Source organism: Rhineura floridana, chromosome 8 (assembly GCF_030035675.1).
Source record: "Rhineura floridana isolate rRhiFlo1 chromosome 8, rRhiFlo1.hap2, whole genome shotgun sequence".
Taxonomy (NCBI): domain Eukaryota; kingdom Metazoa; phylum Chordata; class Lepidosauria; order Squamata; family Rhineuridae; genus Rhineura; species Rhineura floridana.
This window is the reverse complement of record NC_084487.1, coordinates 36,682,524-36,703,264: the sequence shown is the minus strand read 5'-3', so window position 1 is coordinate 36,703,264 and position 20,741 is coordinate 36,682,524. Positions and strand designations below refer to the sequence as shown.

The window sequence follows — 20,741 nt, the reverse complement described above, 5'->3', positions numbered from 1 at the left end:
ATGAGATTGAGATAACGAAACAAACCCTGAGACAGGGTAGACTGGAGATGAAAAATGAATTTAGTAAAATGACGCAGGAGTTTAAAGAAATAGTTGATGAGATTAGAGATGAAAAAAGAAAAACTAAAGGGAAGATACAAGCTCTGGAGATTGGAACAAATGTGAAATTGGAAAAAGATCTGGAGTTTATGGATACTAGAAATAAAGTTTACTGTTTGGAAATCAACGTTGTCTCTGTAGAAATTAATGAAGATAATAGAGATAAAGTTATTAATGTCTTGGATAACTTTTTGGACTGGAATGATGTGATGGAGCTTGACATAGAAAAAATCTATGGAATGGACTACAGATATGTGACAATGGAAAAATTCTGAAGAGATGAGCCAGTGCATTTTGTAAAAAAGAAGAACAGAGATATGACTCTACAACAATATTTTAGCAACATATTCAGAATTGATGGCAAGAAAATATTTGTGATAAAGGAAATTCCCATCAGACTCTTACTATATGACTATGGCTATGACAGCAAGATTAATATGGGATACTAATAATGGAAGAATGGATACTGAAATTACTGGACTGAACAGGACTATTGGAGACGGAAGATGGAATTAATATTGACAATGGAAGAATGGCTATTGAAATTATTGGCTCAAACAGGTTTGGCGAGACGGATTAATCTATATATTTATTTGGATTATGACTATGACAACAAGATTATTATGGGATACTGATAATGGAAGAATGGCTACTGAAATTATTGGATTCAATAGGATTATTGATAATGGAAGAATGGTTACTGAAATTATTGGACTTAATAGGATTATTGAAGATAGAAGATGGAATTAACATTGATAATGAGAATGGCTATTGAAATTATTGGACCTAACAGATTTGAATGAGATGGATTAATCGACATGTTTATTTGGAGAAAAATTGAAAGATATATCTCTCAAGGAACTGAAACCTCTCTTTGACTTTTTGTGGGAAGAATAAAGTAATTCTTTACTTTACTGGGGATGACTTTAGAGAAGAGAAGGAAAAGATGCATAACCCTGCCCGAGAGCAAAGTCCCATGAACACCATATATTTTGAACGTGTGGCTTTCCCCAAAGAATCCTGGGAAATGTAGTTTACCCCCACAGGGCTACAATTCCTAGCACCCTTAACAAACTACAGTGTTCAGGATTCTTTGGGAGAAGTCGTATGCTTTAAGTGTATGCCGTGGAGGTGACCCCATTTTTCCACTCCAAATAGTCCTCTCCAAAACTCCTTCTTTCCATGATAATGTTGCTTCTATTTAATTTAATTTTTGTATATTGTATTGTTTATATTGTGTATTATTGTATTTTTATATCTGTGTTTATTTTTCTTGTAAGCTGCCTTGAGGGCCTTTGGCCGAAAGGCGGGGTATAAATAAAATTTAATAATAATAAATAAATAATAATGTTTATGAGATTTGAGGATTAATTAAGATAACTACTGGAGGAAAGTGATTTTATAATATAATTTAGGAGACAGGATTGTTATATATTGTAGACTTATAACTGATCTGCGACAAATCGGAAGTCAACATTTTATTTTATTGTTTAATTATTTTTGTTTTGTGCTTTTTTTTGTCTTTGAAAATTTGAATAAAAATTAATAATAATAATAAAAAAGATAACTTTTTTTAATTGATTTTACGCACAGCACAGCAATATCGTATTCCCTGTCTCTCCACTACTCACCTCCACTCAAATAATTCAAGCTCCAAGCGGAAGGAAGCAAGCCAAGTCTCGCCCTTGTTAAGGACTCAGGCTTGCCAAGGAGGAGGTGAGGCGGAGGGCACTGAAAGTGGCTTTCCTCCTTCCTCTTCCAAAAAGAAAAAGGCTGGTCTCTGCTTGCTAAAGTGAAAACTGACCACCCTCAATCACAGACTCACAGTGGAGGAGGTGGAGGCAGAGCCGCTTTCTTTTCCTTTTCAATATATTCTTTCAAATTATCAATATTTTCTTTCAAAGTATTAATATTTTTTTCAAAATGTTGATATTTTCTTTCATTTATTAATATTTTCTTTCAAAATATCAATATTTTGGGGGAGGAGAAAAATCAGACTGGTGAAAGCAGTGGATAGTGTACAAAGAACAAACTTGAATCTATACTGCCTGTTAGGCTAACAGAATGCTTAGCGTCATGTTAGTGTCATCCTAGAGTGGTCTTGGTTGACCTGGGACTGATGGGGAGTTGTAGTCCAAAACAGCTGGAAGGCACCAGGTTGGTGAAGGCTGTTTATAGACACTTGTTTAGTGGTTCCAGTAGCTGTTAGAAGCAAAGCCTTGACATATAGGGAACTTTTCTGAAAATACACTGAAGATTAAGTCAAACTTACACTAAACAATTGTTCTGACAATCACATCTGCATCCTAATAATTGGGCTATAAATGAATTGTAACCATTCAAAATGTATGTTTTCTACAGGAAGGGTATGCTAGTTTATAGAGTATAGTTTACATATGATAGTTCTTAAGACAAAGTGAAGCTTGTGGTTCTTTCATTCGTTCATTTTTGTTGTTAGGTTTCAAAAGATATCAACCACATGACTGTAAAAATGCCATATCAGTGTTTTATCAATGGGCAGTTTGTGAATGCTGAAGATGGAAAAACATATGACTCTATAAACCCAACAGATGGATCTGTGAGTAAACCCTTGTGGTGCATGTTGTCTTTCTTCAAGTTCTTCATATCTGGATTATGCAAAACTTTAAAAGTGTAGGAGTTAGTACACAAGGAATGGCCTTCATTGTTCCAGTGCAACCTGTTTTGAGAGACTGAGCTGAAAATATAACAGCACACTGTCACTGGTAGCAATGGCTAATGGTCTACATCCTTGTATTATTAATCATTTATTTAATTTATTTGAAAAACCTTTATCCTACACTTTAACAAAAAAAAAAAGGCTTCCAGAATGGCGTATAGGTCACTAAAAAAGGCAATTCCTTCCCTCAGGTTTACAGTATTAAAAGACACAGCACAAAAGGAAAATGGATTGGGAGGGAGGAGGAAATAAGCAAACTCAGGTAAAAGTTCTAGTTCTTCCAATAACCGGTTGGGATGGAAACGTCTGAAGAGAGGAGGTGCCAAAAGTTGCTAATTCCCAGCTGCACTGATGGAGTGATCCTTCATCCCTTCTTTTCCCTCTTCAGCTAAACTCTGATGTGATGTAGTGTATTAGAATGCAATCCAAACTACCACCACTGCCACTGACGGCTTTGCAGAGCAGCAGAAGGGATGTGTGTGGGAATAGGATGACTGGGACTGATCTCTGTGCCAGCTCCAGACTGGTGCAGTGATGGGGTCTGGATCAGACCCAATGTGGGCTGGTGATGGCTGTGAGATCATCTTGGGATCCAGTGGATCCTGGGCCACCTCAGCTCTGCCCCCTCCCCACCCGTGGAACACCCCACTTCAGGGTTTTCTGCCGGGCTCCATGTTTAGCATGTGGAAGGGGAAAGTTGGTGCTGACAGAGTGAAACCTATACTCGGTTGCCAGTTCAGCCAGAAAAGCCAAGGGGAGGAACGAACTGTAACAGCAAAGATCATTCTGACCTAGTCTCTCCATGTCTTTATGGCAGGTGATTGCCAGAGTCTCACTTGCTACAGTGAGCGATGTTGACAAAGCAGTTGCTGCAGCAAAGGATGCCTTTGAGCACGGTGAATGGGGAAAGATGAATGCAAGAGAAAGAGGGAGAATAATGTACAGGTATGGCATGCCTAATAAACCCAGTTACATTTCTGTATGTTCTCATAAGTTTATTTTGTTGCTTGTGAAGAATCATGATATATCTGCACAGTATATAGGTTATGCAAATAAAGCAATTATATAAAATCTGTTTCTGCTATTTCTGACTTGGATGAAGGACCACAGTCTTGTTAGTACCTATAATAGGGGCACTAATAATTATTCAGTAAATTGTTGTTGCATCTAAATTGGCTTTGTGTGCTGCATTTTTCCTGCAGACCCCCCTTTTCTTTCATTTGCATGTAGTTTGCCAGTTTTTAGTTCTTTTATTTTTTTTTCTTACAAGTTGCCAGTGCAAATAAGCACATATGCTCATATGTGCTTTGATTAAATCACCCACAAAAGGGAATCTTGATGTGATTGTTTCATTTGTGGATGTTTTAATCAGTGGATATTTGTGGTAGAGCAAACTGGGAACCTAAGGAAAATATCCACGAACTAAAAATTGCAGCAAGCTGTGTATTCACATTAGTCTGAACAGAGTCCAGAAATCAAAAATGGAAGAAGTATAGATTGCTAACAGATCTGTGCTGCTCCATATACAAGACCTGGTCATTCAGAACTCCCAAGATCTGTAGAGGAATCTGGACAGGGAAAATTTCCTGTCTTTCCTCCAAAGAGCTGAAGATGACATAGAGATCCCACTCCCACTTTATCGTGAAAACAATCCTATGGGGTAGATTAGGCTGAGAAATAGTGACTGGTCCAAGGTCGCCCAGTGAGCTTCATGACTGAGTGGAACTTTGGTCTCCTCAATCCTAATCTGACACAGTCTAGTCACTATACCACATTGGCTCGCTTTCCTGCTCCCTCTGATTTTCTGTGTGCATGCATAGAAATGTGAAATGTTTTTCCAGCCCTGCCTTCAGCATTTTGGCAGCATAAAAGCCATGAACCTCAAATCATACATTGTGATCATTTCACCAGAGCTTGGAAAAGTTACTTTTTTGAACTACAACTCCCATCAGCCCCAGCCAGCATGGCCACTGGATTGGGCTGATGGGAGTTGTAGTTCAAAAAAGTAACTTTTCCAAGTTCTGCATTTCACCATAGTCATTGGTTCTACTCAAGAATAACTAGCTTGTGGCATGAATTTTGCCATTTGAATACGTCCATTTTCAGATGCTGCATTTAAGTTTTACATTGTATGTATATTATTTTATTTAAAAGGCTTGCAGATTTGATGGAAGAACACCAAGAGGAACTGGCAACCATTGAGGCTATTGACTCAGGAGCTGTTTACACACTAGCTTTGAAGACCCACATCGGAATGTCAGTGCAAACATTCCGATATTTTGCCGGATGGTGTGACAAAATACAGGCAAGCTAATATTTGAGTTGACATTGATCCATTGGGGAACAAAAAGGGGATTCTCACTTTTGCACACTTCAATCCTTTTCAGAGGATTAGCATGGAATTCAGAATGTCTTTACATTACTCATTTGATACATGAGAAAAAGATGTATTCTCCCAAGAAACTGCTTCTGTGACAAGGATGGCATGTTGTTAGACCTGACTCCGATAAAGCAATGGTGGGGAGCCTCCAGCCCACGGGACTTATTAGACCCACTAGACCTCTGAATTTGGCCCACAAGTCTGTTTTGAGCACTCCTTTGAGTAGGGATGGGATCTGTTATCTAGTCCCATTTCCAAAGCATTCTGTTGACCAAACAAGCTGGTATCGATTTGAGTTTGTTCTATGTCTGCTAGCCACTTTTTTTTACTGATCTTGTGCAAGCGTTGTGCAAGCAAATTGGTATGAATGCTCAATAAAGAGGCCATCTAGAGGAGCCCTATTAACAGCAAACATGTAATTCAAACAAATGAAGTTATATCACTGATGCATCTTTCATAATTGTTATTTTAAAAAATAATAATTGCTTTCTCATTTAGGGTTCTACCATTCCAATTAACCATGCACGGCCAAACCATAACTTAACTTTTACCAAGAAAGAACCCTTAGGGTAAGATGATTGATTGATTTTTTGGTAACTGAATCAGTCAAGATTCAGCTCTTCACTAATTACAAGCTTCTTTTATGTTTCAAAAACCTAATTTTGTTTCTATATTTCCCCCCCTCCCAATCTGAAGTGTCTGTGCGATTGTCATTCCTTGGAATTACCCACTGATGATGCTTGCATGGAAGAGCGCAGCGTGTTTGGCCGCTGGGAATACTTTAGTTCTGAAACCAGCACAGGTAACATCAAGCAGGCCGATATTGCCTTGGACTCTGACGTTCCTCTAGAGCCTGGGGGCCAAATGCAGCCCTCCAGGCCTGTCTGTCTGGCCCTTGGGACTCTCTCCAGGCCACACCCATTACTGGTCATGGAGTTGGGAGGGGAAGGTTAACGCTTTTTCTGCATGCCACCATCTCCAACACAATCACCTCTCTGAAGTTGCTGTTTACAGAAGCTCCTGTTGGCACCAGCAGAATTCTACCATGGAAAACTGTGTCATCCTGTTTTGCCACTTGGCTTGATGCTTGTATCCCGTGAATTCCCTGAAGTGTACAATTCAAAGGATGGGGCTTCTCCTAGATCAGGGGTTGGAAACTCTCCAGACCCCTCTTGCTGGCCCTTGGGATGTTCCCCAGGCCGCCACCTCCCTCTCCCCAGGCCATGCCTCTCATCAGCCCTGTTTTGCACCCTCCATGAATGTTTTCCAAGCTGGAATAAGTCCCTGAACTATGATAATGCTTCTTGCTTTCCTCGAAGGAGGACAGAGAGGTGTGTGGGTATGTGTATAGAAATTAGCTTACTGTGCAAAGGTAAATTCACATTCATTGCTCTGCCCGCTTTTGCCTTTGGCCCCACCCACCCCTGGCATGTGGCCCCCAGAAGGTTGCCCAAGAGGGAATTTGGCCCTTGGCCTAAAAATGGTCACCAGCCCACCTCTAGAGCATTCCTGTTGATATTGTCCTCTGATGGACCAGCTGTAGGCCTTAATAGAAAATGCATAAATAAAAAGAATGTGCCATTGGTTAAGAGAGTTAACACTGGAAATCACATGTAATGCTCTTGAGGCTATAGTGGTTAGAGTGTTGGACTAGGACCTGGGAGACCAGGGTTCAAATCCTGACTCAGCCATGAAGCACGTGACTTTGCACGTGACCATGAAGCAAGATGACCTTGGGCCAGTCACAGTGTCTCTGTCCAGCCTACCTCACAGAGTTGTTGTGAGGATAAAATGGAGAGGTAGGAGAACCATGTATGCCACCTTGAGCTCCTTGGTGGGAAAGTGGGATATAAATGTAATAATAAATAAAATAAAATAAAAATGTTGTGGCCAAAGGCAAAAGTCAAGTTCGTGCCTCCTCCCATTCCAGAGCACAGCTGACCAGACTGACTTCAGCAGTGGTTGAAGGGACTGTATCTTCCACAGAACCTGAGGGCAATAGGGATATAAAGCAGGCCATGTGTCGCCCACAACACATCTCCAGCATCTTTGCTGCTCCTGTCCGGCCCTCAACATCTGCCACCTGGGGCAGTCACTTCACTCTACCTAATGGTAGGGCTGCCCCTGAACTCTATATAAACTTAGTGGGGCTTACATCTAAGTAGATATGCTGTGAGTAGGTCAATAGGTCAATGACATGTTAGACTTCAGTTGCAAGGAAAAAGTGTCATACCAAAGATAGGACATCCCACTTTATTTATTTATTTATTATTTTATTTATACCCCGCCCTTCCAGCAGGAGCCCAGGGCGACAAACAGAAACACTAAAAAAAACTTTAAAACATCATTAAAAGACCTTAAAATACATTAAAACAAAACAACATTAAAAACATTTTAAAAAAACTTTAAAAACATCTTTAAAAAAAGGGTTCAAGATATTAAAAGACATATTAAAAGCAATTCTGACACAGAAGCAGACTGGGATAGGTCTCAAGTTAAAAGGCTTGTTGGAAGAGGAAAGTCACTTTCACTGTGACATGACAAAATTGTACTGATCTACTTCAAGAGTAAGGCATTGATTCATCTAACCATATGGACAGGCCAAACTCCTCCATTCCCTTTCTTCCCAATTCCACCCCATCTCTTTCTACTCTTTTTTTTTTTACTTAACTTCCCTCCCACATTGTTTTTCCCCCCTTTCCTTTTTCTAGCTATATAAAAGTATAGATATTTCTCTAATGCCATACAGATGTGCATCCAGGATCAATGTTTTGATCTCTTTGCAAAGGAACTGGGTTAGCTTTTGGTTCTTTCTCCTGTACTTATTTCAAACTGCAAAAATAATATAATTTTTAAAAAGAAAGAAAAAAAGAACAAAGCAAGCTTAAGGATCCATTCAGTACTGAGGGCTGGACTGGAACCAATACTACAAAGGCTGTTGAACACTCAGGGGAAAGGACTAAGAACATGAACTAAGCAAGCTCTATTTTTCTAATGAATATTACTATGGTATAAATAGTGATGGCTAAAACGGTGATGGCATTCACAGATTTGGAGTAACAGAACATTATGTTAGCTCTTTTAATTTTATTTTTCACTGTTCAAAAATACAAAGGCAAGCATAATAATTCAACTAGATAAAAACAAGAACAAAAAAGAGAGAGAATGCAATTCCTAACAAAACTAAAGCATGTTACGGGATTTTATTACAGTTTCCCACATAGTGTACCATACATAGATCATCTGTGTTAGTTCTATGTCAGAAAAATGTTATAACTGGATTAAAATGTATTCAGTTAAAACCTTCAGTGCATGTATGTCTAAAATGGCAGGCAGTCTGGTTCCATTGTGTGCGTTTTTACCTAGGTCACTCCCCTGACTGCCTTAAAGTTTGCAGAGCTCTCTGTGAAAGCGGGATTTCCCAAAGGCGTTATCAATATTCTACCTGGTTCAGGTAAAGCAGAGATGTAACCATTTTTCTTTTCTGCTGAAACCTCAGCTTGGGAGGAATGGGGTGCAGCACTATTTAGTAACTGAAATAAACAAAACAAATCTCAGAATTACACCAAAGCTCACAGTTGTTCATTTTACTTATGTCATACAGGAAGTTTAGTAGGACAACACTTATCCGAACACCCAGATATTCGTAAACTTGGGTTCACTGGCTCAACACCAATTGGGAAACAGATCATGAAGAGGTAAGGTATTTCTTGTAATTTTATCTTTGTCTTTTTTTCATTTTTGAATGTTACAAATGAGCTTTTGTACATTCTCGGAGTATGGCCTTCACATGGAGATGCTTTCAGGCAGTAGTAAGCTGCATGAGTTTTGCTATGTGTGTCAGAATCTCTACCAGACCAGACTATCAATGTAAAGCAGGGGTGAGGGATCTGTAGCTCAGATGCTGCTGAAGTATGTCCAATTAACCCTGACCATTGGCCAGCCTGGCAAGGGCTGATGAAAGCTGGGGTCCAACAGCATCTGGGGGGGTCACAAGTTCCCTGCCTCCAGTATATAGAACAACCTAGTTATAGATACTGGGTTGGATCTTACCTTTCCTTATGTAAATGGAACATTGATTTCCCACCTCCCCTCCTCTGCATACCTCTGGGCTCTGCAGAAATCTGCTGCAGCATGTTGAGTGATGCTTGGAGGTAGCATGGAATATGGTGCTGGGGCTGCAGATGGAAGAGGGAGAAGGTAGAAATTGCTCCCTCCCTTTTGAGAATGGAGGAGCAATTTAGGATCTAAGCCATGGCAACGTTTGATGTGTAAATAAAACCTTTGTTTATTTTGTTGCTAGCCTTCCCAGGAGTCATGCTTGGACAATAATATAGTAAGCAGCTCTGACAACATGAATTACTTGTCAGAAGAACTAGGTACTTGGAGTCAGTGCTCTCCCTCCTCCCAGTGATCAGTGCTGTCAGTGTTGACAGCCAGCTCAACAGCATGTCTCCAGTGTAGAAGCACTACATGAGCACTCCCTGATTCTGGGTCCATCTGATTTATGGGGTAAAAATTCTGAAAATCAGTGCAACAGTGCGAGATGCGGGCCAAATGAGATGGGACAAAGTTTGATAGATAGATAGATAGATAGATAGATAGATAGATAGATAGATAGATAGATAGATAGATAGATAGATAGATAGATAGATAGATAGATAGATAGATAGATAGATATGCACATCTTATCTCACCTCTCCAAGCAGTGAGAAATTCCACAGGTGCAGCAATATCCAAATGTAGTCTGGAGGCTTAATGGCATGTGGTAATATTTGCATTTACAAGCTTGCAGGTTGAGAATAGATGGAGGCACAGCTTAAACACTCCAACAAACAATAGCACTCTATTCCCACCTCACATCTCTACTGAGAGAGCCAGCACAGCAAAATGCTTACAGAGCCCAAACTCAGCTCTCTCTCTCTGTCAAAAAACAACAGTCTCTCCTTGTTTCCTTCACACGCAGACAGTTTAGGATGGAGGGGTGGGCAGATGTATCATCTCCTCAGACCATCACCTAGTCTTCTTAGCTCCCATGGAGACATGTCACTGGGGATTATCAACATTTTGTCAAGTGTAAGAGGTAGGTATTGTCTCAAGTCAAACTATATTGATAACCCTACTCAGAAACCTGAAGGAGATAGAGGCCCCATCTGCAATATACATTTAAAGTAGCATCATACCACTTTAAACAGACATGGCTTCCCCCACCAAAATCCTGGGAACTGTAGTTTGTTAAGGGTGCTGAGAGTTTTTAGAAGACACACAGACACAGAGCTACAGTTTCCAGCTTTAACAATCAAACTCTCTTCCCAGGGAACTCTGGGAGTTGTAGTTCTGTGAGGGGAATAGGGGTCCCCTAACAACTCTCAGCACCCTTCACAAACTACAGTTTCCAGGATTCTTTGAGGGAAACCATGACTGTTTAAATGTCTAGTGCAGATGAAGACAGACAGACAGAGCAGTAGTTTAACTAATTTGACCGGTTTGGGGAAGCAAGTAAAGAATGAATATACCTTATTTGTATAAATATATAATTTCCCCTCACTGAATATTGGGAGAAATTATATTGGATTTTGAATACCTACATCATCATCTTCCAATTATTTTCATCATTATCATTATTATCATAGCTGTGCTATCAGCAATCTGAAGAAGGTTTCTTTGGAACTGGGTGGGAAATCCCCACTAATCATTTTCAACGACTGTGAACTTGACAAAGCGGTGAGAATGGTAAGTCTGTTTTTCAAAGACGCTGGTGAACACATTCCATAACATATTGTATGCTATACTAACGTTATAGAGAACTATGACTGTCACACTGCCCTGAAATTGGATAAGATGAAAGAGAGGTATAAAAACATTTTAAATAAATTAATTCCATAGACATCAAAATGCTCTTTTCCTACTTATAAAGAATTGAACCAAGGTGGGCAACTTTTTTTTTTTTGCCCGGGGGGACGTGCCCTGGTGGGTGGTGACTCGGGCATGACTGGAGCTTGCGTACACTGTGGATGTGGAGGGGAGTGGATGTGGCCTGGGGGCATACATTGATTTACACACCATACATTTCAAGCACATCCAATACATATTTAAAGCACATGATGTCCCCCAAAGAAACATGGGAACTGTAGTTCAAGGTTGCTGAGAATTTGTGGCTCTGTGAGGGGATACCACAGTTTCCAGGATTCAAATTTTGGGGAAGGCATGTGATTTTAAAGGTGCGTGGAATCTGCTTGAAATGTACAGGTGTGAATCTGCCCACAATTCTCATTCTCTCTCTCTCCCTCCCTCCCTCCCTGCTTTCAAAGGCTGTCCCCACCCCAGCAAGGAAAGAGAAGCACTTTGAAAATGAGGATTGTGCCAGTGATAGCCAGCTCAATCCTCACTTTCAAAGGCTTGAGGCCTATGAGGGCCAGCTTCATCTGGAAAAAAGCTGCTAGTGCTCATGCCGCTAGAGATGTCTTGCTCTTTTGGAGATGGAATGGAGACAGAACTCTTAGAGATCAACCATATGCCTAGCAGCCCAGGTATCCAAGCTGGGCTTGATGTGGGCCTCCAGTAACCAGTTACCATTCTCTCATGTGTCATCTGGACGTCCCTGTAAGCATCTGCATGGAGAGAGAGAGATTAAATCTGCTCCAGTTTGGCACAATTTCCGTTAATAATTAAGGCTGAAGGTATACGCTCATGGATATAAAAATGCTTCGAGTTAAAAAAGCAAGATCATGGAATGTTGTTTTTCTTCTGACCCAGGGCATGGGAGCAGTTTTCTTCAACAAAGGAGAGAACTGCATTGCGGCTGGTAGACTTTTTGTGGAAGAATCAATTCACGACGAATTTGTTAGGAGAGTGGTAAGAAATTTATAATGTGAGAGTTTAGAAATAATGCTGCCTTAATAAACTTTCTGATGTAATTCTACACTTGGCCAATTGTCAAGGATGATGGGAGTTGGGAGTGAAACAACTTGTGGAAAGCATCACATTGGTTACCCATTCTATGCTTTTGTATATATCTGACTAAATAAGGCACCCTTCCCAGCATGGTGTCCTCCAGATGTTTGAGATGACAACTTCCATCAGCCCCAGTCAGCACAGTTGAGACTGATGGAAGTTCTAGTCTAAAACATCTCTGTGGTGGCTGGGCTCACCTGTAGCCCTCCAGATGTTATTGGACTCTAACTCCATCAGCCCCAGCCAGCATGGCCAGTGGTGAGGGATGCTGGGAGTAGTAGGAGAGCCACAGGTTAATCACCCCATATTTTCAGGTTTTTCGCTTTGTTTGAAACACCCAACATGTTTGCTGAGTGAATTGTTGCTTGACCTAGTACAGGTGCAAGGGGAGAACTGGTGAACTGGTGCATCAAGTTCAATGGGTGTGACTGTGTTAGCACTGACCACAGTGTGGCACAACTCAAACACATGGGGGGCCCATGCAGTAACTTAAAAATTACTGAGGGGGAGCGGCAGGGAGAACACAGCTATCCATCTAAAGCAATGTTCTTCAACCTTGGGTCCCCAGATGTTGATGGACTACAACTCCCATCATCCCTCACAATTGACTGTGCTGTGTGGAGATGATGGGAGTTGTAGTCCAACAACATCTGGGGACCCAAGGTTGAAGAATAGTGATCTAAAAGGCCTACCACATACATGGTGTGTCCTGCCACATCATGGGCTGTATTCAAGTAAGTCCTGCTCAGAGTAGACCCACTGAAATTAATGAACTTAAGTTAGTCCTGTCCGTTAACTTTAATGGGTCTACTACTCTGCCAAGGTCTAACGTTGAATACCACCCCATACATTTAAAGCCCTCTTACTCGATTTTAAAAGTCATGGCTTCCCTGCCCCCTCCCCAGAATCCTGAGAAATAGTATGTTGAGGGTGCTTGGAATTGTAGCTCTGGGGAATAAATTACAGTGCCTAGGTTTCTTTGCAGGAACCCATAACTATTAAAGTGGTATGCATCTGCTTTAAATGTATGGTGTGTATGTGACCTTATTGGCATGAGAGCCTTGAACAGGAGCTGCTGCTTCCATCGATGAGAGTTCTTATAGCAACTGGGACAAAGGAAGATAATTTCTCCTTATTTTCCAAATAACCTTAATACTTTGGTACAAGCTTATGCTTCTGTTGGGATTGTGACGTTATTATCTAAAAGGATTTAAGCGGTTGTCTTGTACTTTTTTTCCTCCTTTGGTAATCTGTAGGTAGAAGAAACCAAAAAGATGAAAATTGGTGATCCACTTGATAGATCTACAGACCATGGTCCACAAAACCATAAAGGACATTTGGAAAAGCTTTTAGAGTACTGTGAAACTGGAGTAAAAGAAGGGGCTACTCTAGTATATGGAGGAAGACAAGTATGTAGACCAGGTAAACTAAAATCTAAATTAGGATTCATTGGTTTGATTGACTGACAAAACTCTCTCTCTCTCTCTGTGTACACCACTGGTTCCTCGTTCCAGTTCTTCGCTAATCAACCACGCAAGCTACAAATTTGTAGGTTCAAACCATTCATACGTATTGTTGGATCACTGCTCCCTAGGGCTTCTTTGAGAGGATCGTTGGGATACAAATTCAATGAAATTATCATCATCATCATTATTATCCTTATCTTTCACCTTGGCTTCCATTTGGGGTATTTGCCTCAGCTACAAAGAGAAAGTGATGTGTATGAACACTAACATCTTAACAATCAGGGGTGATGTTCATATGCATTTTAGTTTATTAACGGAGCAATCCAAGTGCGAGGCAGCCGGTGGAGGACGGGCTGGCAGAAGAGGAGCTGGCGGAAAACACTGTGGGGTCCTCTTCCCACTTGGGAGCCACAGGTCTGGTTGAATGTCAGCTCCGTCAGCCATGTCCACAAGCCAGCCGGAAAGCGCTCTCTCCAGCCAACAGGCTCCCCATAGGCCTGAATGGGAAACAAAATTGTTTTACTCTGCTGGCCAAAATGCTGGCACAGTTTGAAGGGGTACTGAGACCTGGAGGAGGAGTCTGAACATGAGGATTTTGCGTAACTCTCCCCCGCAGCTCTTCCCCCACCATGCCTCCAGAACACCCTGTTTTCAGGCCTTGTGTTGACTTCCACCAGGCCTTCATCCACTGGGCTGGCTGTCCCAGGTGGACTCTTGGCAGCACTGGGAGGCTCCTGGCGGAGCCACATCTCCACTGCATCAGAGGCCTGATGCCAGTGGAGCCTGGCACAGCCGAAATCTTCCCAGCTCTACCACAGATCCATAGCATCCAACTCACCCCAGCCTGGCAGAAGGGTGAGTTGGATTGTGCCCTAAACTGGGTGCACCCTTTTTAAAATCATTAAAAGATTTTAAATCAATTCATTTGATTAATTGACCAAATACTGTAGCCCTAGATAAGTTATTAAACAGGTACCTCATGATACCTATTATATGGACTGCAATAAGGAAGACACGTACAGCCTAGCACCACTGATATATCAAGATAGAAAATGCCTGAGATTATTTCAGTTTTGCACGCATCACTCCATCACAGTATAGTAGAGTTGGAAGGGACCTATAAAGCCATTGAGTCCAACCCCCTGCTCACTGCAGGAATCGACAGGGGCTGTCCAGCTACCTCTTGAATGACTTCAGTGTTGGAGAGCCCACCACCTCCTAGGTAATTGGTCCCATTGTTGTACCACTCTAACAGTTAGGAAGTTTTTCCTGATGTTCAGCTGAAATCTGGCTTCCTGTAACTTGAGCCCATTATTCTATGTCCTGAACTCTGGGACGACTGAAAAGAGACCCATCTGTCTTCTCTTTGATTAGGCTTCTTCATGGAACCTACAATATTCACAGATGTTGGAGACCATATGTATATTGCACATGAAGAGTCTTTTGGTCCTGTAATGGTCATTTCCAAGTTCAAAGATGGGTAGGTCCTGCTTTAGTCAGCTAATTAATGCTATTATTCATTCTTCTGTTTTTGCAAGGACTTCAGCCCTTATTAAGGTGTTCATTCCACACAATTTATGATTGCATGGTGGGGGAGAACAGGACAGTGCCTGCTGGTAGCCTCCCTGGATCTCCACTCCTGTTGTGTGTGTGTGTGTGTGTGTTGTGCATGTTAAGTCCCCTCCCAATCATTTAGAACCCTGGGCAATCAGAAGCCTATATGCATAAAGCAGACACCTTTCCACACCTCTTCCCTCCCAACACGTGGACATGGCAGTGGGGCCAGGAGAAGGCACCTCCATGGGGTCAGAACATATCTCAGCAGTAGAATATCTGCTTTGCATGCACCACATCCCAGATTCAACCCCTGGCATCTCCAAAGAGAGATCCCACCTGAAACCCTGGAAAGCCACTGCCAGTCAACATAGACAATACCACGCAAGACCAACCAGTGGCTTAACTCTGTATAAGGCTGCTTCCGCTCCATGCAATTGTTCATCATGTGAACGGAGTTGCCAAATAGGACTCAAAGTCAGGCATTAATAGTCTGTGATGGGAAAATTGTTATTACATATATTCCTCCTTGTATAAGATGCCTCCATATAGATCACTTATTTTAGCAGAAGAGGCATTCTAGCTAAGCTTTTAAAACTTGTAACACACAAGAAAGAGTTTGGGGAATTATTTTGACAGAAAGCAAGGTGGACTGACTGGATTAAGGTCTCTGCGACATCCTATGTTGCCTCAATGATTATTCTCTCATACTGTAGAAACGTTGATGGGGTGTTAGAACGAGCAAACAGAACAGAATATGGCTTGGCGTCTGGGGTCTTCACCAAAGATATAAGCAAAGCTCTCTATGTCAGTGACAAACTAGAAGCTGGAACAGTTTTTATTAACACTTACAACAAAACTGATGTGGCAGCCCCATTTGGTGGATTCAAGCAGTCTGGCTTTGGAAAAGACTTAGGTAAGTTGCCTTTTATTTGAGATCCATTTAGGAAGCAAAACCTTGTGCCCAAAAGTTGTGGGCAAGCGGTGGACCTCTAGAGGTTGCTGCTACTACAGCTTCCATGATTGTTGAACCCTGGCAATGGTGGCTGGGACTGATGGGACTTGAGTCCAGCGACATCCCTTTTGGATTTTAAGCACCTACTATCTAATTTCCATGAAGGTCCCAGCTGCCCCAGTGGGCACATTGTGAGGAAGTGGCTCTCATGCCATTGAGGCTGCATCCAAGGGGCACCTCTGTTTGCCCTTGAATCTGGGTGTCCTAGAAGCACTGCTATCCTGTACTTTCATAATTAACACTGCCTGCCTCAAGAGAGCCTCAACTGCATTCTAAGCAGACATTTAAACCTTGCTGGATGCATGCCAAACCACACTGCTGTGTCAGGAGCGGCCATGACAGAAACAAGAACATTCACATGGGATGAATTGTCTGCATCCACCATTCTAGGATGTCTGCTGCAAAATTTCCACAATCAAAATCCAAATAAATGCTAGTTGGTTGCCTTGAAGGGCTGTCACATAGAGGAGGGTACAGATTTGTTCTCTGCTGCCCCAGAGGGTAGGACTAGGTCTAATGGTTTTCAGTTGCAGGAGCGTAGATTCAGATTGGACATTAGAAGGAACTTCTTGACAGTAAGCCAGTTTGGCAATGGAACCGACTGCCTAGGGAGGTGGTGGGATCCCCTTCGCTGGATGTCTTCAAGCAGAGGCTGGACAGCTATCTGCGGGAGATGCTCTAGCTGTGGATTTCCTGCTGTGAGCAGGGGGTTGGACTCGATGGCCTACAAGGCCCCTTCCAACTCTATGATTCTATGAACATCTGCAGGGCACTATGTTGGTTACCCCTGTATCTGCAATAGGCTGGGGCTCCCTGGAGGTCAAGAGTTTGAAATCTGTTGTTCTACCATGTTTAATATTTAAAGACATTTAAGTTTCATAGTTTTTAATAGTATGATGATGCCTCTTACTTGGTACTTAGCCACTTTTTGAGATACTACACCATACATTTAAGCACACAGCTTCCTTGGAAGTGTAGTAGTCTTTAAAAGGGCTGGCAATTGTAGCTCTGAGGGGTAAACTACAGTTGCCAGGACTCTTTGGGGAAAGCTTTGTGCTTTAAAAGTATGACCAGCCAGGCAAGAAATACTTATATACATATTTTTTAAAAGGGTTGTATCCATCTAAACTTTACTCAGAGTAGACCGACTGAAATTAATGAACCTAAGGTAGTCATGTCCATTAATAGCAATGAGTCTACTCTGAGTATAACAACCCTAAGGCTTCTAAAAAATTTCAAACATTGGTTTTGATTTCTAAATTGTGTCTGGCAACCACAGCACTTGAGACAGAAAACACTCGCAGACAATTGTTTCAACCCTCTCGTTCCCTTCAGGTGAAGAAGCTCTTCATGAGTATCTCAGAACGAAAGCTGTAACCGTGGAATATTAAGCATCTCAACTTGGATGGCAAAGGAGCATTCTTACCAAGAAACAAGACTTCTCACCAGCTACACTGGTGGTCCCAAATGTTTTAACTAAGTGGATGCTCCAGCAGAGTTCTGCATTTAGTAGGAACTCACTTCTGAGTCGGACTTTAATGTGAATCTGTAGCCTCTCGTGCTGTGCAGTCTCCACTACCCGAATGCTTACCTGTAAAGGTCCTGAACATCCAGTGGTGGGACAGGAATAGGGAGCAGCCTATTGGAACCTCACATCCCTGGACTTTACAGTGGAGATTTTGCCCAAGTGAAAAGCAGCATGCCAATAGGGACACAGGAAACCGTGTTATGCAAAGTCAGACCATTGGTCCATCTAGCTTAGAACTGTCTACACTGACTGGCAGTAACTCCCCAGAGTTTCTAACAGCAGGCATTACTAGCCCTACCTAGAGATGCCAGAGATTGAACTGGGACCTTTTACATACAAAGCAGATACTCTACCACTGAGCTATGGCCCTTCCCTAGGACAGTACGTTCCTTGTTTCTCTAGAGTAGTCAGATAGTATTTAGTTTCTAAAAATTGCATTACACCAGCATTATTCTTTTCCCCTGCAATGCAAATTCAACATATTTTAAGCAGCACAGAAAGCCAATTTGCCACAGGCATTGTAAAAAAGGGAAGTGCACTTACTATGATTTTTGTATGATAAACAGAATTTAACGTCTGTGTTCAACTATGCATATAAAAGCTATAGCAACTATTTTATAATCGATTTGCCAATAAGAAATGTGTAAAATACATGGTTGTGAATGCCAATACTATGAAATCAAACTTGTGTTGAATGTGTGACGCGTGTTGTACAGAATGTTACAATCCTGAGGTATATCTGCAAGTACACAAATGAATATCCACAGCTGCATACACCACTTTTTGTAGCCGAAACAACAAAACCACAGCAGTCTTCTGCTGGTTGCTGCCTGCACCACTTTAGAGCTGGGGTGAGATATATGACTCTCTAGCTGTATGGACTCCAATTCCCATCAACCCCAACCAGCATGGGCAGGGATGAGAGGAATTGTAGCCCTATAACATCCAGAGGGCACAGATTCCTCACATCAGCTTTAGAGCTACAAGAGACATCACAATGCACTGAGTGGTTAGAGAAAAGTTTTCTCAAGCCATGTGTGAGCCAAGGGTAGCTCGGTCATTTCAGTAAACCGTCACTGCTTGCAGAGTATTTAGCCTGTTTGACTTTTCCTGCTAGATATGTCTAATTTGTATCCAAATCAACTGCCGAAGAAGTAACAGCCCAACTATTATGTATGCGTATTCAGAAGCAAGTATGACTGACTCAAGTAAAAGTGCAAAAGATTGCAGCTTAAGAGAAAGTTCTAGGACTAGAAATTGGACAACTCACCAGCCAACTGAGACCTCTTGAACAATTGTTCATAACATTATACAGCCATGAGAGTGGCTGTATACCATAGCCAGCATGGATTTTTCACATTCCGCAATGTTAAATGGAAAATACCCCCGCATGCCATTCTGATGATTCCCATAAGCTCATTTCAAAACAAAACCTTACAAAACTTATACAAAACTCAGAAACGCTTGCTTAACAACCCCGTCAATTTTCATGGCGATACACAAAACAGTCAGAGAGAATCGAGAGTTCAAAGTCTAAAAAGAGAGAGAAAAACCTCAGAGCCCTTTTGGACTTTTTTCTGCCAGAGTTCTCATAATCTGTTGAAATTCATTAAAAATCAGCCATGTTCACAGAGTACCTGTAATCCTAATACTGACCTTGCCCCATACTCTGACCTTCATCTACTGCAGTTTAAAAGTTAAAAAAATGCCTGGTTGATTTTTAATTAATTTAAGAACTTTTGGCTGGAAGCCTATTATAACGCGGGGCATGCTCAGTAAGGACCAACTGTCAGTGTTCTAAAAGCCTCACAGCTGCTGGGCTTGGCTAATCAGAGGGCCACACCCACACCAGACTTGATTTCACTTGAGACAGTCATGGCTTCCCTCAAAGATTCCTGGGAAGTGTAGTTTGTGAAGGGTGCTGAGAGGAGACTCCTATTCCCCTGAGAGAATGGTTAACAGTCAGCCACTCTGATTGAAGGTCTGTGAGAGGAACAGGGTGTCTCCAAGCAACTTTCAGCACCCTTCACTAACTACACTTCCCAGGATTCTTTGAGAGAAGCCATGATTGGCTTTGAGCCATAGCTTTGAGAGAAGCCATGATAAATTCTTTTAAATTGTTTTTAAAAGATGTGTTTTTAAATTTGTATATTTGTTTTTAATGTTTTTAGTTATTGTAAACTGTCCAGAGAGCTTCGGCTATGGGGCGGTATATAAATACACTAAATAAATAAATAATGATTGTCCAAAGTGTAATAGAGGCCTGGTGTGGATGTGGCCAGGGACAGCTTTGTTTTAAATTTGGGTGGGAGGTAGGGTTGCCAGGTTCAGGTCCTGAGACTGATCCTGTATCTTTAGGAGAAGAGAAAGTCAGCCAAGTGCAGGTGTTCTTGCAACATTGTAATGGAAAAAACCACAAGGTAGAATTCTGCCTTCCCCCTGCCCAACTTTGAAAGATACAGAAGACGTCTTGGTTGCCAGGCCTAGCCTGGTCAGTTTTACCTATCCTAATCATGATTGCATAGGAGTAAATCCAATTCAACTCAATAATCATACAAATGATCAGACCTGCCTTTTCCCTCCTCCCCCTCTCCTCTGCCTCCTCCCCTCCCCTCTTCCGCCTCCCCTGCCCACTCCAACCCTCCGTCCCTCCCCCCCCCTGGTCAGTTTTACCTATCCTAAGCATAATTGCACGGGAGTAAATCCCACTGAACTCAATAAACATGCAAATGACCGCATCTGTCCTTCTCCCCTCCCGCCTGCTCCCATCCCAGTCCTCCCCTCTGCCTTTCCACTCCTCTTTCCTCCCCCTCCTCCCTTCCCCATCCCGTGGTCAGTTTCACCTATCCTAAGCATGATTGCCGTGTGTGTGTGTGTGTAAATCCCACTGAACTCAATAAGCATGCAAATGATCAATCCATTCTCAGCAAACTTGCGCAGGATCCCATTTCTTACCCCCCGGATTAAAAAGCAAGAAAATTCACTAATACGCAAAAAACCTTGCGGTTTAAGAACGTACCTATAGGCCACAGATATTTCTACCAAAC

At 41.9% G+C, this 20,741-nt stretch overlaps 1 protein-coding gene and 1 long non-coding RNA gene across 3 annotated transcripts in view; one reads left to right on the top strand and one right to left on the bottom strand.

Moving 5' to 3' along the window:
- The window catches only part of ALDH1L2 (aldehyde dehydrogenase 1 family member L2), a 70,779-nt gene extending 51,126 nt beyond the window's left edge, over positions 1–19,653 (top strand). Inside the window, exons 11-23 of one of the 2 annotated variants that reach the window (XM_061638909.1) lie at positions 2,558–2,677; positions 3,615–3,742; positions 4,952–5,102; positions 5,676–5,746; positions 5,874–5,979; positions 8,544–8,631; positions 8,782–8,875; positions 10,811–10,910; positions 11,934–12,032; positions 13,388–13,553; positions 14,972–15,077; positions 15,868–16,067; positions 17,502–19,653. In XM_061638909.1, the coding sequence (XP_061494893.1) occupies positions 2,558–2,677; positions 3,615–3,742; positions 4,952–5,102; positions 5,676–5,746; positions 5,874–5,979; positions 8,544–8,631; positions 8,782–8,875; positions 10,811–10,910; positions 11,934–12,032; positions 13,388–13,553; positions 14,972–15,077; positions 15,868–16,067; positions 17,502–17,557 (1,485 nt within the window). In that variant the 3' untranslated portion in view covers positions 17,558–19,653. The remainder of the gene's footprint in view (positions 1–2,557; positions 2,678–3,614; positions 3,743–4,951; positions 5,103–5,675; positions 5,747–5,873; positions 5,980–8,543; positions 8,632–8,781; positions 8,876–10,810; positions 10,911–11,933; positions 12,033–13,387; positions 13,554–14,971; positions 15,078–15,867; positions 16,068–17,501) is intronic. The other variant, XM_061638910.1, reaches the window with a different exon arrangement.
- On the bottom strand, positions 13,883–20,294 carry LOC133390393 (uncharacterized). The gene is made up of 2 exons (XR_009764384.1): positions 18,965–20,294; positions 13,883–14,094 (listed from the first exon to the last, which is right to left on the bottom strand). It is a non-coding gene; the product is annotated as an uncharacterized LOC133390393 (long non-coding RNA).
- Between the last annotated feature and the right edge of the window lie 447 nt (positions 20,295–20,741).